Source organism: Sciurus carolinensis, chromosome 12, assembly GCF_902686445.1.
Source record: "Sciurus carolinensis chromosome 12, mSciCar1.2, whole genome shotgun sequence".
Taxonomy (NCBI): domain Eukaryota; kingdom Metazoa; phylum Chordata; class Mammalia; order Rodentia; family Sciuridae; genus Sciurus; species Sciurus carolinensis.
In genome coordinates, this window is record NC_062224.1 from 89,939,841 (window position 1) to 89,957,666 (window position 17,826).

Genomic DNA, 17,826 nt, shown 5'->3' on the forward strand with positions numbered 1-17,826 from the left:
CCCAGGCCTTGTGCTTGCAAGGCAAGCTCTCTACCAACTGAGCTACATCCCCTGCCCTTATTTTTATTTTTAATAATAAAAATTTTGCCTTATGTGTTTTTTTCTCTCAGTTCTCTCTTTTCTTCCTCTAACATCCAATCTCTATTGTTCTCTCTTTCACTCTTCCTTTAATTTTTTTGCTTCTATCTTCTCTCCTCTGCCCTCATAATCATCACATCCTACATCACTTCTGTTCTCTCCCAGTCCACTATTCAAAACTGTAATTCCATTTGCAAACTTAATGTTTTTACTGTGGGAAATGACTGAACATATCATTTCTGTTTATTTTAACAATTTGCCCTATAGATGTCATTACAGAAACTGTTTGCTTTAATGCTGTATATTGCATTGGTGGTTGTTAATGTTTGTCTCCTCCTAAATGATTAGGTACAGGAAACCTTCAGGGATACTACAGATCCACAGGGTTGAAACTCTGCTAACTCAGAGCCATATTGTTAGATGGGTAGACACACAAAACACATGAAAAGGCAAGGGAATGAATCACCCCAAACAAACCAAGATACTTCAATAAAAGAATCCATTGGTACCGCAGTGGAAGATATGTCAGAGAAAGAATTTAGAATGTACATAAAATGATCTGCAAGGTAAAGGACTATTTAAGGAATGAAATGAAATCAGAAAGAAAACCAAAGAAATGAAAGATCACTTCAATAAAGAAATAGAGATTCTGAAAATAGAGATTCAAGGAAAAATACTCAAAATTAACCAAATTTAAATACTCAAATTTAACCAAATTAAAAACTCAATGGAAAGTATCACCAGCAGACTAGAATACTTGGAAGAAAGAGTTTCTATGATCACCCACCGCCCACGGGGACAATCACAACGTGTACGCTCTTCTTGATCACAGGAACCAAAAGGAGTTTATTCCCCAAGTCTCAGACTTATATCAAGAACATCAGCCTATCAGAGAGTAGACTACCAGGAAAGTCAGCCTATCAAGGAACAGTCTCCAGGCAGATACCAGGATCACCTCATGTACAACAGCCAACCAGAGTCACTTCGTTAAACTTGCTTATGAGTACGGTTTATTCTGGCAAACTGCCAGGTGGCCATCTTAGAGATCTGGCGAGGGTGCGGCTCTGGGGCCCTCAGAGCCTGCCCCTGACATCTCCCCCTTATTCTTTAAATAAAGAAAAGATGACTTGGGACCATGCTTGTCTTAGGTTGTCCATGGCAAATTACATCCTTACCCGTCATTGGAATTGACCTCCAGGTGTCAGAACCCTGTCTTAGGTTGGTATGCATTTCCATGGATCTTACCCATCTTTGACTACTGGTCCAGCATGCTTAGCCATACTTGGGGGGATGTGCCTGTCCCAATGGCTGTCAAAGCCTGTTCTATAGCCCGTCGATGACATCGGGCATCTTGGCGAGCTCTGATTTGGCTGTGTATAACATAGGCTATCCCTAAGCAGATAATAATCAGAACAGCTACTGTTCCAGCCCACTGTTTTGTCAATCCCAGGGCTTTAGATAACAAAGAGAACATCTTGGATACCGATGTAACTTGAACCCTGGTGGCATTGACTCTGAGTATTTCAGCTCGTAGCTGACTGGTTAAATTATCAAACTGTAGATGACCAGTAAGGTAGACAGAGAGATTTTTAGATAACATAGCCGCAGAGCTAAGGTTATTATAAGCAATAGGGGTGACACACACTGCTCTTAAAGGATAAACACATCCCAGTCCCAAAAGTTCTTGTGAGACGTCCACTTGTTCTTATAGTAAGTCCACTCTTTGATTTACAAGGAGTATGCCTGCTCTTAGATGTTGGTTTAGGGTCTCTTTGGTCTGTAAGGTTGCAGCTGTATTTTTGGTCAAGTGATTGACTGCTGTTGCTATAGGTATGGCAGTTGCTAGTGCTGCTGTTGCAGAAACCACTATTGCAGTGACCACAGCCGCTGTAATGCCAAAATCTCTCTTGTCTCTAGATAGTAGTACTGGCAGTTCTCTATCTGTAACAGATACTGGAACAGGTAGGAAGGTAGGAATATGCATTAAGACCACCAGGTCAAATGCAGAAGTATTCCAGCATTGAGAGAGAGAGCAATTGCTTGAGGTACAATTGAGAAGAGAAGAAGTTGAATTTGGTTTATTAGCTAACAAAGACATAAAGGGGGACACACAAACTGGGGTAGGTGGAAAGGTAATATTTCTGGTACACTTAGATTGTGAGGCAGCACCAGTGAACCTAGAACTGTTTGTCCATGTAGAGGAGTTCCAAGTACATAGCTCAAATGCCCCTCCTAAGAGACTGAAAAAAGATTGTAAGTTAGTATATCCTGAAGCCGCAGTGAAAAGCATTCAATTGTCAAAGGGGTTGACACGTTTCATGCCTAATTGAACATCATTATTAGTGAAGTTATTATTGGCACTATAAGAAGTGAAGTTGGGGGAGAAGAAAAACCCATTACAAGGAGGGAAAATTCTAGGAGTCCGGAAACCATTGTTGGTAGCATTATATCTGCGAGGAGTCCACCCTGAAACTAAACAGCATCTCCTGTTTTTTATGTATTCTTGAAATGTAGAACCATTTTCACCAGGGCGAAAAGAACGTGTGGCTACGGGGTGAAAGACTGTCAACAGCATGATCGTCAGGAGTGTCTTTGGCATCTTCATTTTGTTGATCCGAATTTCTTGTTGGTAGCTTTGCCACTGGTCGAGTCAGCCATTCAGGAACCCAGATAGGTGACATTTTATCCTGTGGAAACACACAAACCGAGCCGCGGCTCCAGTAAAGCACCTGGTCCGGGCCGTTTCATTGTCCAGTAAGAACATCCTTCCATTTTACCGTCGCTCTATCATGTTGTTTATGATTGCCATGTCTCTCAGCGGCAGAGCGACCCTCATTATCCAGAGTTAAAAAATTTAAAATAAAGAGGTAAAGAGAAAGTTTATCTTTAGGGGACCTGAAGTTCTCCCCTATTCCCCCTTTATGTTTATAAAGAGTATTTTTGAGGGTGAGATGTGCACATTCAACAATACCTTGTCCTTGTGGGTTATAAGGTATACCTGTGGTTAGAGTTATTTCAAATTTAGTGAGAAATTGGTTAAAAGAGGTTGAAGCACAAGCAGGGCCATTGTCCATTTTAAGTTGTTTAGGAAGTCCCCAGGCTGCGAAAGCCTGGAGAAATGGTAAATGACATCTTTGACTTTTTCTCCGCTGTGTAGTGACGCAAAGATGATACCTGAACATGTGTCTACAGGTACATGTACATATTTAAGGTTACCAAATTCAGGAATGTGTTAACATTCATTTGCCATAGATGATTAGGTAACAGTCCTTTAGGATTAACTCCTATAGAAGGTGGATGATGGAGGACTGTACACTGGCCACAAGATTTAACAATAGCATGTGCAGTTTCTTTAGTAATGGGAAACTTCAGTTTTAATGTTGTAGAATTAAAATGGAATTGTTGATGATAATTTTTTGAGCCGCCTCAAACGCAGAAAAAATGTGGGGATCCTTAGTTGCTATATCTGCTATATTATTCCCTAGAGCTAAAGGTCCAGGTAAATTGGTATGAGCTCTGATATGTCCAATAAAGAAAGGATTATAACGATCCCAAATCATTTGTTGTAAAGTCCGTAAAGGATGAAAAATAGTAGAGATTGAAGCAATAAGCCCTGCACATTCTAAGTTACTGAGAGCTTGAACTACATATAAACTATCTGAGTAAACATTGAATGGAATATTAGGGAACATTTTAAAAACTTCAAGAACTGTTAAGAGTTCTGTTTGTTGAGCAGAAGAGTTAGGGAAAAGGAATGTTTGGACTTTATCTTGATAACAAATAGCTCCAGTCCCTGTTTTGGATCCCTCGGTGAAAATCACAGGAGCCTTAGGATAGATTGTTCTGGTAACTCTTGGGAACATTACAGAATTATTACTACAAAATTGTATATAAAGATGTTTAGGATAGTGAATATCAAAGTTAGCTTGAGTGGAGCATCTAACAACAGTCCAAGAATCCATGAAATTATATAACCAAGAAAGTTGATGCTTACCATAGGGAATAATGATAGTAGCTGGATGAATTCCAAACACTGTGATAGATGATTTAAGTGCCTTTAAGATTACTTGAGCTACTGCTTCAGGGTAGGGTAAGAGAGTTTTATTGGGTGTACAGGCTAGATGGACCCAAAACAAGGGACCCTCTTGCCAAAAGACTCCAGTGGGTAGTTTCTTGTTAGGAATAACAATGAATTGTAATGGCTGAGAGAGATCAATACGATCTACCTGGGCCTCATCTAATCTTTTTTGTATAATATTCAAAACCAGACGCGCCTCAGGAGTGAGCTCTCTGGGAGAAGTGGGATGGGGATCCCCTTGTAAGATATTAAAAAGAGGAAGTAGTTCTCCTGTGGAAAGCCTCAAATATGGACGAATCCAATTTATATCCCCTAGTAGCTTTTGAAAATCATTTAATGTTTTTAGATGCTCTACCCTGATGACAGTTTTTAGTGGCTTTACTACAGCCCTGTTTAATTGGGCTCCTAAGAATTCTTGTGTAGTACCAACTTGAACCTTTTCAGGGGCTATAATGAGTCCCCATAATTTGAGTTGTTCTATTAATTCAGAGTAAATATCCTTTAAAATATCTTCCTCAGAGTGGCATAATAATATATCATCCATATAATGATAGATAATAAGTTTGGAGTATTTTTGTCGAATTGGCTTTAATGCCTGATCAACATAAATTTGACACATAGTGGGGCTATTGGCCATACCTTGTGGCAAAACAACCCATTCATATTGTTGATCAGGTTGTTGATGATTTAGAGCTGGGAGAGTGAAAGCGAATCTCTCACAATCCTGAGGATGTAATGGAATAGAGAAAAAACAGTCTTTTATGTCTATAATTATTGTAGGCCAATCTTTTGGTAAAGCAGTAAGGACTGGAAGCCGTAACTGAGTTGGCCCCATAGATTGCATAGTAGTATTAATAGCTCTTAAGTCATGAAGGAGCCTCCATTTTCCTGATTTCTTTTTTATGACAAAAATAAGGGTATTCCAAGGAGAAGTAGGCGGCCTAATATGTTTTGCAGCTAACTGTTGTTGTACCAGTTCTTGGGCTGCCTTAAGTTTTTCTAATGTCAGGGGCCACTGAGAGACCCACACTGGTGCATTGGATTTCCAAGTTATTTTTACATACTTTTGTTCAGTGGCCCCAAGTAAAAACCCAAGTCTTGGTGACCTTGATTGCCCTTAACACTAATTGGTTGCGTGTTTCCCTGGCCATATCGGCCAAGTCCCTTGTCCCATTTATGACCTTGTTTTACCATAAGATTTTGAGCCTTTTGGCTATAATGGCCTTCTGTAATGAGTACTAAATCCATTTGCATGAGAATATCTCTGCCCCATAAATTAACAGGTAAATGTTCTAAGACATAAGGTTTAAATATTCCCTGTTGGCCCTCATCGTTTTTCCATGTCAATACAAAACTACTCCTTTGTGGGCTAGTAGCTACACCCAATCCCCTTAGGGTTTGTTCCGCTACTTGTAGAGGCCATTCTTTTGGCCAGTCTTTTAGGGTAATAATGCTAGTATCAGTTCCTGTATCTAGGAGTCCCGAAAATTCTCTATTTTTAATCTTTATTTTAAGCATTGGCCTATTTTTTAAGTTCATGGTAAGACAGGCAAAATCAACTCCAGAAGATCCCAAACCTGCAGTTCCCCTGGTTGCTTCGGTTAATGGAAAATTATTATGAAGGCTGGGAATAATCAAAAGCTGAGCTATGCGGTCCCCAGGTGATATGGAGATAATTCCTTGAGAAGAATGTGCAAGAACCTTAATTTCTCCTGTAAAATCAGAGTCAATAACTCCAGGGATAACTATAAGTCCCCTGAGTGCACTAGAGCTCCTACCTAATAAAATTCCAACAGTATCAGGAGGTAAGGGACCTTTTAGGTCTGTAGGGATGTTAAAAGTTTTGGGCTGTTTTAGTTTCAAGAGGAATTCCATTGGCCCAGAGAAAATCCTTTAAGGGACCTTCCATGTGCATTTGTGACATTTCACTGCCCATATTTCTCTATTAAACGAACAGAATGCAAAGAACTTTAACTAGCCAATCAAAAGCAAAAGCACTTACACTCAATCTCCGTCGCTTATTCCATGAACTTTAACTCCATTGTTTATTCCGCAAACTTTAACTCCGTCACTTATTCCGCGAACTTTAACCTGGCCATCCTGTACTTTACTTACCCTGTATTTACCTGATCAGTTCCTTCTTTGTAACTCAAGTTCCCGGGTTTCGGCACCACTTATGATCACCCACCGCCCGCGGGGACAATCACAATGCGTATGCTCTTCTTGATCACAGGAACCAAAAGGAGTTTATTCCGCAAGTCTCAGACTTATATCAAGAACATCAGCCTATCAGAGAGTAGACTACCAGGAAAGTCAGCCTATCAAGGAACAGTCTCAAGGCAGATACCAGGATAACCTCATGTACAACAGCCAACCAGAGTCACTTCCTTAAACTTGTTTATGAGTACGGCTTATTCTGGCAAATTGCTAGGTGGCCATCTTAGAGATCTGGCCAGGGTGTGGCTCTGGGGCCCTCAGAGTCTGCCCCTGACAGTTTCAGGTAATGAAGACAAAATATATAATTTTTACTTTTTTTTTAGTATGGGGATTAAACCCAGGGCCTCATGCATGCTGTGAAAGTGCTCTACCACTGGGCCACATCCCCAATCCCAAAATACATAATAATGAATATAAGGTGGACTATGGAGAAAAATGGTAAGAAACTATAAACACAACTTCCAAGAAATATGGGATAACCTGAAAGGACCAAATTAAAGATATATCAGGTTAGATGAAGGCTCAGAGATACAAATCAAAGGAATCCACAATCTTCTCAATGAAATAATATCAGAAAATTTCCCAAACTTAAAAGTTATTTTGTATGTGTGTGGGTATGTGTGTTTATTTTGTGTCCATTATATATAAATTCTTGATTTCATCATATTATAGAAAGCACTGCTTAATAAGAAAAAATGATTTTGACTGTTGAGTATTAAACAACTGCTGGATTTCTACAGAGATAATAACTAAAAGTGCAATTTAAAGAGAAATGTGAATGGACCAACACCAGAGGAGAATCATTTGTCTTTGTCTACCAGTCAAAATCATATAACTTAGTACTGACATATGGAAATATTAGTAAGGATTTTTTACTGTAAGGTATTTACTTTAAGATATCTATAAACCTGTTTTGCTTAAGTGGTTTATGATAATAACATAAACATCTCCTCACAGAAAAGAACTCCCAGGACATTTGAATATCTGTCAATCTATATGCAATTTTCTCCTACATGGCTGCTGCAAGAATACTAAGCTGTCATATATTCAGCTTTTGGAGAGTTACACTCTCCTGGAAAACTGTGTGTTCACTTGGTCATGAGTCTTTCTAAAATTGGCAATAAAAAGTTACTTTCACTCAATTTGTTTCCTGCAGAAGACATGTTTGGGTAACCCTAAGGTGGTGGCTGGCATTGAGCTAAGAGGTGTGGCACATAATTAGTGCTAACACAGTGTGATCTACTTTTGCCTAATTAGTTAATGTCTCCTTTGTGCTAGTGGTCAACAGGTCTTCCTCATTCTTAATTAGTACCTTAGTGCATGCTCCAACCATGCTACTTAATCCTAAACTGATTGGCTGCCTTAGGTATATAAGACACACCTATAGGAAGCACCATCATATAAGCAGCACCTCTGATAGATCGCAGAAGGCAGATGGCAGATGACAGAAGAAGCACACTAATAGCACGCACCTTTAGTTTGCAGGATGCAGGACTTTAAGAAGATATAGATCTCTGAAAGTGTAGTCTCTCTCTCTTAAGCAAAGTCTCTCTTATGCAAAGCCTCTCTCTCTCCTCTCAAAGTCTTTCTTCCTCTATAAGCTAGGGAACAATTGAACAAGCAAGAAAGCAGCGCACTAAAGAGAAAGATAATAGAAGTAGTTCGCTTCCAGTCCACCTCCGATAAATACCCAGGCAATTGTTGCTGCAGGCGGTAACAATATCCGCACGACTGTTGGCGCGGGCAGCGACAGTTTCCATTGCTATCTCTGTCGCTCCTAATTTCTCTCCTTTTCTTCACAGCTTCACATTTTCCAGTCATGTCTAGTGACATTGGAAAGGCCTTGAGAATCATATGTTCATAACTCTTGCATTCTTAATTTATATTATTTATTTTTGCAGTGTGGGGGATTAAAATTAGAGCCTTGGGCTGGCTAAGCACTCTACCACTGAGCTAATGCCCCAGCCCTTTTATGAAGATGGTCACTTGGTATTGTAAAATCTTCTAGCTGCACAAAGCATGGATCTCTTATAATTACAGAGATCATTTTAAAAGCCTCTCTCTCATGTAGAAAAAAATCTAAAGTTTTGTGATCCAGCCCTTGTCTATTCTTCTAATATTAGTATATATCTTTCTCGCCTTCTCAGTTCAGATTCCTGGATTTACTATCTTTGAATTATCTAAATTCACAAACCCTTTAGAGTGAACATTTTTCAACATTTCCTTGCTTCAGTTGCCTCCTATTTTCTGAGTCATTAGATTCTTTTTTTGATTCTTTGAATGGTGGTATATAAAATATACTTGGACTATTTTAATTAATTGGTTTATTATTCACCTTAATTCATTGGATTTGGTTTTATTCTGCAAAACTGCAATGAAAATTCTAGAAAGGCAGACCTGGGTTTGTGTTATCATTTTCTCCTATCTTACAAAAGGAATTTCTTGATATCCCAAATGAATTAAATTTGAGTGGCTCCTCCATGCTGACAATCCAGTCTCCTGATATGATATATTCTGCCACCATTTTAATTCAAGCCTTGAAACTCTACTAGTGTTCCTCATCCTCTTTCCCTCAGGCATTATTCAATCTCAATGCCCTTTTCTCATATTTCAAAATACAATAGAACCATCAGTTTCTGATTATTTCCACCATTAGATTTACACACCCATGTTCTTTGCTTCCTCCTGTTACAAAATTGTGTGGTCTTGTTGCCAACAAACCCAGTACTTCCAACAGGAGCTCCACATTGCCAAATCCACCACAGTTTTACAGTCTTCTTACTAGACACATTAAAGAAGCCAGAACTATCATAATAATGTAATTAGATTGCATTTTCTGTATTACATGACAGAAATATGACAAAAAAAGTTACACGGACTATTCAATCTACTAACCAAAACAATCCTTTGTATATGGCGTACAAGAGGCATTAATTTATTTCACTGCTTTAGAAACACATTACTATCTTGAATGTTGAAAACACCCTTTCCTCCAAGCTGTTAAATCAGAAGGACCATTGTGATTTTTATGTTTTTCCTTAAAAATGTTTCTAGGTAATTCAAATTTCTAAAAAATAGAACACATGCACATTTATTTTTATATTGAAAACAAAAAGAATTTCTAAAACAGTACTTACCATAACATATGGGCATATAACACCATCCATTGGCCTTATGTACTATGGATCCTTTGGCATGTTTTAATCACATTTGCAGTCAAACTTGTCATTGAGTTTAAACCAGGTGGCATTACTTTTGGTTCTAGCATTCTCAAATACTGGCATGTCACAAGATTCTAAGCATAATAAAATTGAGGATTTCATTTCTAATGTAATTTAAATGAAAATTGTAGTAAGTCTCATCCCAAGAACATAAGACTTTATAGGTAAGTATGTGATGATGAATTGAGTACTGTATCAAAATAGCCTAAGACCAAAGATAAATCATTGTCCTCAAATAGTTACTATAAATGAAAAATATTTTCCTACATGACCTTTTATTTATCATTTAAATGTTCTAAAAAGTTTATTCAAATTTTTCTCAATTCCATTTTATATAAGCATTTATCTGATGCTAGTAATAAAATAGAACATTACAGATGTGTATTACTTATTTTAGAAAACTGGAAAGGCATTTGGAGAATTAAGGTGTCAGTTTAATAGTTGTGATATAATGAAGAAATATGTATTAATTAAAATATTGATGAATTTTATTTAAGACTTTCTAAAGATGATATACAAAATTTAACTTTATTATTTCTTGAAGCAACTGATGTGGTTTCATTTCAAAAGGAAGCAAAACCTTTGAGAAAAATGATACATCATAATTTTTTCTTTTCAGAATCACTAGTTTGGTAAATGTACATAAGTAAATCTTTCCTCCCCTGACACACACACTTAAAGCATAGTATGACTTAGAAGTGATTCAGGGAACTTCATATGTATTCTGGCACTCACTAATTTATTTTAGCTGAGATCTTTTATGTCCACCTCTGATTTAGGTTGTCAACTTTTTACATCAAAGACTTCACTCCTAGACATAAAAGTAATGTTCTTAGTGAAGATTTGGGGTAATGGTGTATAATCTCAGAATATTTTAACCTTTGTAATTTATATATTTGATACTGTAAGGTAGGTTTAATTTTGAAAAACCTCCCTTTTAGAACATCTGCATAAACAGATATTGGAAAAAAGAATTGTTTCAATGTGTTCAAAGATTTTTCTGGTATAATATCCAAGGTTAATTAAGATTTTCTAGGAATGATTATTTCCATTTATCTTATTAAATGTGAATCCATTTAGTAGTATTTAATATTCTTTAAATGAAATGATGAAGATATCCATTCCTACTTTTTGATTTCTGTTCTTTTTTTCACAATTTATATTCTGATAGTATCTAGATAAAAAAAGATGCAAATTGCCCCCTTATAAAATTCATCATACACTAAATTCTGATCAATGACTCATTATGAAACTTTCTTATTATGAAACAGGAAATTGGGAGGAACACACACTGTGAAAGAACCACAGCTGAGGGGCAGGAGCTCAGGCACCTGGTCACACCTAGGATTGCCCCGACTTCAGGCAGTATTCTGGGTTGAACAGAAAGACTTCACACAGGAATTCCCAGCTGCATAAAGACAGAGGGAGCTTGGGGAAAGTCCACATCATCAGAAGTATCTAAAGCAGCCCTGTGTTTTCATCATTAAGAAAACAAGCTTAGTAAGGTCCAACCCTCCAGGGATCAGTCTAGGTAAGCTGACACACATTTGTACACGAGGAACAATGTGACAACAGGTACCCTAGGGGGATGCCTGGAGCTACCTGGAAGCACAGCACAGAATGTGAAAGACATCACAACCTAGAGATCCACATGAGCAAGGGACCCCTTCTGGACGTTGAAGGGAAGCTCTGGGGACCAGAGAGAAAGAGCTGTAGGACGACCTAATGGAAAGGAGAGGGATGGCCACTGGAACGTCTGCCTGCAGACCTCAGCCCAGAAGCAAAGAAGAGCAGCTTGCAGGGAGGGCCTGATGGCCAGAGGAGCTGGAGGAAGGCCACGGTGCCCTGACACGGGGAGTCCTCCCGTCTCGGGAGTCGCCCAGCGTGAAAACATGTGAAATGCTCCTGTCCCAAGATGGGCCGTGCCAGAGTGCAGAGAAACCGCCACCTGTTTTTTGGGCTATAGAACGGGAAGAGGAAGAGCATCTAGGCAGGGCAGAACACAAGTAGTGTGTTCCAGGTGGAAGGAAGAGGAAGAACAGGGGCCCTGGTTCCAAATGTGCTTAGAGAGAACAAGGGACAAGGTAGCCCTGGCAGGCGACCCCACTGAGGGGCCAGGATCCCATGCTAAGCCCCACGAGTGACAGATCAAGATCTAACAGGGGCTTGGAGATTCTTGTGTCCTTGTGGTCACTGGGCCTAGTCAAGGGGAGCCTCCTAGCTCAGTTCCTTCCCTATCACCCTCAGGACACTCTCCTTATTCCCCACAACACAGTACATGGTTCGGACTCACACAAGCATGGTGCTACCCACCCTCCTTGTACCTACTTCACCTAGGGTGACACACACACACAGCTCTTCAGACGGGATAGGAAGAATATCTGGAATTCCCGAGGGGTCCCCCAGTGAACTACATCAGAAGGCGCTCTGCACCACCCAGCATCTCCGGGCCACCTTAGGAAAAGTCACCAGATGGGATCTCAAAAGCACCCAGTCAGATGACTGTATGGGTCATGTGAATCACACGTGAGTCTCTTACAAGATCTGTAGGCTTCATGTGTCGGGAAAAGACCACGGTCCTCCACGATGGCACGCACAACATCTGACTCAGAGCAGAGAGAGGCAGGCACACTGAGAGATCCAGAAGAGAGCTCCCTGGAAGCCTCTATCCTGATCAAGGTTCTGTTGAGAGCAAGGTGGTATCTGTGCTGCTGTCTCAAGAACAGAGAGGACTGCTGGAACCCTGTGCTTACCAAGGTTATTAAGAGATATTTGTGCAAGGAATGTGCAGCTGCCTGAGACCTTATCCGTCTAGGACGGGAGCGGGGCTTAGCCCCAACTCATCTCCTGCTTAGTTCACCCCTTCCCTCCTCCCTTCTTCCCCTAGGACCGTTCAGTTCTGGCAGGACCCAATGAAAATCAAATAGATTGGCAGGACCCAACCAGAGGAGGACTAATGTTTAGCTGTTCAAATGTTAACAAATTAAAAGAACACTGTAAAACTACTTGCCTTTTATTATAAAAACCCTACTAACGTGGGCTGGGGGCCTCTCTTAGCCTCACTGGTTAAGGACGCAGAGGACCAGGCTCCAGCTTGCTAATAAATGACTGTTTGTTGCTTGCATTGATCGTGATCTCTGGTGGTCTTTGTGGGATCTCGAGCCTATGGGCACAACAGTTCCCCACTTGACCTCACACTCTCTCTCCCTCACCTGAGACCAAGGCTGGGGGAAAGAAAGGAGAGCACATGGAAACGGATGTACACGGTGGTCCCTACACTGTGCCTCACTCTCTTAAAGATCCGACTTGTTGCCGTGGCCCGCTGTACATGAGGCTAAAGTGTGGGTTCCGTTTTGTCACAGGTCACACATTCTCTCACAGGAGTGTGTGGGCTCCTGCGGTTAAGCACAATGACGTGTGAGCGCGCGCGCACACACACACACACACACACACATACTCACTTTCACACAGAGGATATTCTCAGTAAGGCCTCTTGAATGAACAAGAACTCTGAGGTGTTCAGAGTTCGGTGACATGTCCACAGTAAATCAGAGGGTCACTGGATGAGAATGGATCTGAAAGGAGTCATCCGACTCCAAAAGCTGTGCCCAATCCACCTTCTATGCAAAGCCTGCACTCCTCTTCTGCTCTGCGTCTTCACAGTCCACCCACACCTCATGACTTGAAGGCTTGGTCCCCCCAGGGAGCAGTGTTGAGAGTTGGGGGTCCTTGCCTGGGTGCTTGGATCCCCGGGGCTCTGAGCTCCTGACGGGATGGAGCCTTTAGTGGATCTGTAACTAGCGGGCTCTGGGGAAGTGGTAGAGACGTAGGGAGGGGCGCCCAGTGGGAGGAAAGAGGTCAGCGGGGGCATGCTCTCTCAGGCCATGTCCTGTCCCTGGTCCCTTCCTCCTCCTCTCTCTTCACCAATGACCAGCAGGGTGAGGACGTGCCCCACAGGCTCTGCATTCCTGGGCCCCAGGCGGCTCAGAGCCTAGCACCTCCCCAAGCACTTGGAACCCTGGGTTTCCCAAGACCACCTCCACAGGCCTCTGGAGTCACTCTTCCCTTGCAACATTCCCAGGACCACAGGACCGCCCCCTGCACCAAGGAATAGGTGCCCAGGCCTGACTCTGAGAGCAGGAACTAAGCCGGTGAAGTCTCTGTGCTCCTCTTGGGAGCAGCCACGTGATGAGATCCAAAAGGAAGAGCAATTTATTCAGAAGTCTCCAGGGGGAGGCATCCCAGGGACAAGTCTCTGAGGTTTTCCTTGCAGCCCCAGGCCTGGCGAGAGGTCGCTCCACTGGTGTGCACCTGTCCCAGGTGGGACGCCCTCCGGACTGGAACCAAGGGCAAGGAGGCGCATGCAGGTTGCACACTTCTGGGCATGCAGCCGTCGCCTCCAGCAATGAGATCCCCAGCCATCAGCCTGAGGGGAGAGTGATGCACTGGCTGGCGAGGGCACATCACCCCCGCCCCTTTGGACCACGCCCACCTAGAGGGGCCCGGGCTTGGGAAAGGACATCAGCGAGGGCCCAGGGGCGGGATCGGGCTGCACAGACCCACCTGCTTGGCCGCGCCCACGCCTCAGCCGACCCCAGATTCCGGAGCCACTCTCTTTCGAGATCGTCCACTGTGTGCCCGACGTCCTCTGCTGGTCGGAGCCACCCGGTTTTCCCGAATGGACTCTGTCCTGGGGGCCTCCAGGCAACAACAACAGCACACTCGTGCCAGGAAGGCGAGGATCCTCCTGGTCACCCGCCTCCAGGTCTTGGTGCCTTCTCGGGAAGAGGCCCTGGTCCCGGCCTGGGCTTGCTTGGTGGGGAAGGCGGCACGCTGGCCTCTTGACACCCCTTGGGAGGCCCTACAGCCCTCTACCTGTGACCTGTGGCCTCCAGACCCAGGACCTGGTGGCACGGCGGAAAGGTCCTGCGGTGGGGCGAGGCCGGAGAGGATCCTCCTGGTCGCTGGCCTCCTGGTCTTGGTGCCTTCTGGGGAAGAAGGGGAAGAAAGCCTGGGCCCGCCCTGTGCTTGCCAGGTAAGGGGGGCGGTGCGCTTGCTTCTTGACACCCCCTGGGGGGACCTGTGGCCCTCCATCTTGGTGCATTCCCTGCAAGAGCGCCCCGCCCGACCCAGGGCTGGCTCGGTGGGGACGGCGGCAAGCTTGCCTCTTGACACACCCTGGAGGGCCCCTTGGGCCTCCTCCTGTGACCCGCCGCCTCCAGACCCTGGGCTGGGCGGCAGGGCGGCAAGGTCCTGCGGCGGGGCTCCTCCTGGCGCCAGGCTGCCGGCCTGCAGGCTGCGCAGGGCCACGGCAGGCAGACTGGCTCTCCTGCAGGCCCTCTGCTCCTCACACCGCTGCTGCGCCTCGGTCACCATGCGCTGGGGGTAAAGGCTGGGCTCGCTGGCTCTCCTCTGGCAGGGCTTGGGAAGCCCGAGAGAGCCCGAGGACGAGGATGGCCTTGGCCGCCTCCTTGGGACCGCCAAGACTGTCCCCTGGCTTTGCAGGTGCCTGAGCAAAAGGTAGGTAGCCATGGCTGCGTCGAACTTGCGGCCCTTCAAGGACCTCCAGGTGTCCGCGAGCCCGTAACCCAGATCCAGCATGAGCGTCACCGTCAAGGGGTCTGGGTAGACCGGGGCGCACTCACTGACACCGCTCGGGCAGGGCCGCCCGGCCGCGCTCAGCCACCGGTGCCGCAGGACTTCGCCCAGCTTGGGCCTCTCCGCGGCCTCCACCGTCAGCATTTGGGCCACCAGGCTCCTTGCAGCGGCGGACGCGCGGCCTGGAGAGTCGTAGGTGCCCTGCAGGACCTGCTCCATCAGCGCCCCGACTGTGGTCCCCGGGAACGGCAGGCGCCCCGTCAGCATGAAGTACAGGAGGACGCCCAGGCTCCACACGTCCACCGCGGGGCCGTCGTACTCCTCCGCCAGGAACAGCTCCGGGGCCCAGTAGGCCGGCGTGCCGCACGTGGTGTCCAGCCTCTCTCCCGGCGTGAACAGGCGTCCCAGGCCAAAGTCGCACAGCTTCGCGTGGCCTCGGCCGTCCAGCAGGATGTTCTCGGCCTTCACGTCCCTGTGGGCGATGCCCTTCTCGTGGCAGTAGTGCAGGGCGCTGGCCACCTGCAGGAACAGTCCCTGCGCCTCCTCCTCCTGCAGGCCCACCCCCTCCGGGACGTGCTGCTGCAGCTGGCCCCCGCCGGCGTACTCCATCACCACGTAGATGTGGTCGGTCGTCTCCAGCACCTGGAACAACTGCACCACGTTGGGGTGCTCCACGGCCTTCATGATCTCCACCTCGGACCCGATGGAGGCCGGGCCCGGCTCGCCCTTGCCCTTGCCCAGCACTTTCACGGCCACCTCTGTCTCCGTCAGGATGTGGCGGGCCAGCCTGACGGTGCCAAAGCTGCCCTGCCCGATGTCCCCCAGGACCCGATACTGCCCCGCCAGGGCGTCCCCCGACCAGGAGCTGGCCGAGAGGCCCCGCTGCAGGCTCATCCCCGCACTACTCTCACTACCGCTACTCTCACTCAGCATCTCGGCGGCCAAGCCACCCGAGGAAGCTAGCTCAAAACAACACAAAAAACAAAACCAACAAACAAAGCAGAACTAAAACAACAAAGCAACACAACAACACCCACAAATCAAAGAGACAATCCGCACACCACAACCGCCAAACCACCAAACCACCAAACGCTCTAACTACCTGGGAGTCCGACAGGTCACCAAAACAGCTCCCTGCACAATGGACGAAGCCCCAGTGCCGCCTCTGCCTTATATAGCCGGCCATGGGACTCCCTCACAATGGCCCCTTGTGAGGTCACGGCAACAAAAGGCCCTGTGGCTGCTGGCCTGGGACCACACTGTTCCTCTCCCTGGGGGCTTCTGGCTCCAGCGGCTTCGCCTTCAATGGGAGCCCAACATGTGCCTCACAAGTGCGGGGACCCTGGCCCCATCCCCAGAACTTTGGGTTCTCTGGAGACAGGCCCTCACTCTATATCATCCACACTGCTTCGCACTCGTGCTGCCAGGGCCTGCGTCTCAAGCACACCTGGCATGACACTTGTGCCCCATCTTACCCGGGTTGACATATGAGCCAGAGTGCATGTGTGAAATGTGTGTTTGTGGGTTTGTGTGCGCCCATGCCTGAGAGACAGAGAGAGAGGGAGAGAGGGAGAAAGGCAGAGTGTGTGTGTGTGTGTCTGTGTGAATCTGTGTGTGTGAGAGTGTGGTTGAGTTACTGTGCGTGTGTGTGTGCATCTGTGTGTGAGAGAGGCTGATTACGTGTGTGTGTCAGAGTGAATGTGTGAGCGTGAGAGTGTGTGTGTGTGTGTGTGTGTGTGTGAGTGTGAGAGTGTGTGTGTGACTTAATGTGTCTTAGTGACAATGTGTGTTTTATGAGTTGGCGTGTGTGGGACTGTGTGTGAGAGTGTATGTGTGTGTGTCTCTGTGTGTGTGTGTGTGTGTAGTGCTGGGGAGCTACCAGGCCCGGCATATGCTATACAAGTGCTCTTTGCTAAAGGCACTCTTCTGCCCATGAGGTCCTGGCCTGGTGGCCTGACCACTTCCACGGGGCTCCACCCTCCAGACTGCTGCACTGGGGTTCAACTTTCATCTGGAACTCAGGAGGAACACACACTGTGAAAACACCACAGCGGAGGGGCAGGAGCCCAGGCACCTGGTCACACCTAGCGTTGCCCCGACTTCGGGTAGTGCTCTGGCTTGAACGGAAGGACTTCGCATGGGAATTCCCAGCTGCATGGAGATAGAGGGAGCTCAGGCAAAGGCCACATCATCAGAAGTACTCAAAGCAGCCCTGTGTTTTGTTGGACGTCAATAAGGAAACAAGCTTAGTAAGGCCCAATCCTCCGGAGATCAGTCTAGGTGAACTGACATGTGTGTACACAAGGAACACTGTGACATCAGGTACCCCAGGGGGATGCCTGGGGCTGCCTGGGAGCAGAGCACAGAATGAGAATGAGATCCACAAGGCAAGGGACCCCTTCTGGACATTGAAGGGAACCTCTGGGGACCAGAGAGAAAGAGCTGTAGGACAACGTAATGGAAAGGAGAGAGATGGCCCCTGGAACGTCTGCCTGCAGACCTCAGCCCAGAAGCAAAGAAGAGCAGCTTGCAGGGAGGGCCTGATGGCCAGAGGAGCTGGAGGAAGGCCACGGTGCCCTGACACGGGCAGTCCTCCCGTCTCGGGAGTCGCCCAGAGTGAAAACACATGAAACG

At 45.7% G+C, this 17,826-nt stretch overlaps 2 protein-coding genes across 2 annotated transcripts in view; both read right to left on the reverse strand.

Annotated features, from left to right (window-relative positions):
• LOC124961423 (complement factor H-like) overlaps positions 1–9,696 on the reverse strand; it is a 45,021-nt gene extending 35,325 nt beyond the window's left edge. Inside the window, 2 exon segments of the mRNA XM_047519980.1 lie at positions 9,511–9,579; positions 9,582–9,696. Of these exon segments, the coding sequence (XP_047375936.1) occupies positions 9,511–9,579; positions 9,582–9,696 (184 nt within the window).
• Positions 9,697–14,178: 4,482 nt separating this feature from the next.
• Positions 14,179–16,125, reverse strand: LOC124961424 (putative sperm motility kinase W). The gene has a single exon (XM_047519981.1). The coding sequence runs from the start codon at positions 16,123–16,125 to the stop codon at positions 14,179–14,181; it is 1,947 nt and encodes a 648-aa protein (XP_047375937.1).
• Positions 16,126–17,826: the final 1,701 nt, after the last annotated feature.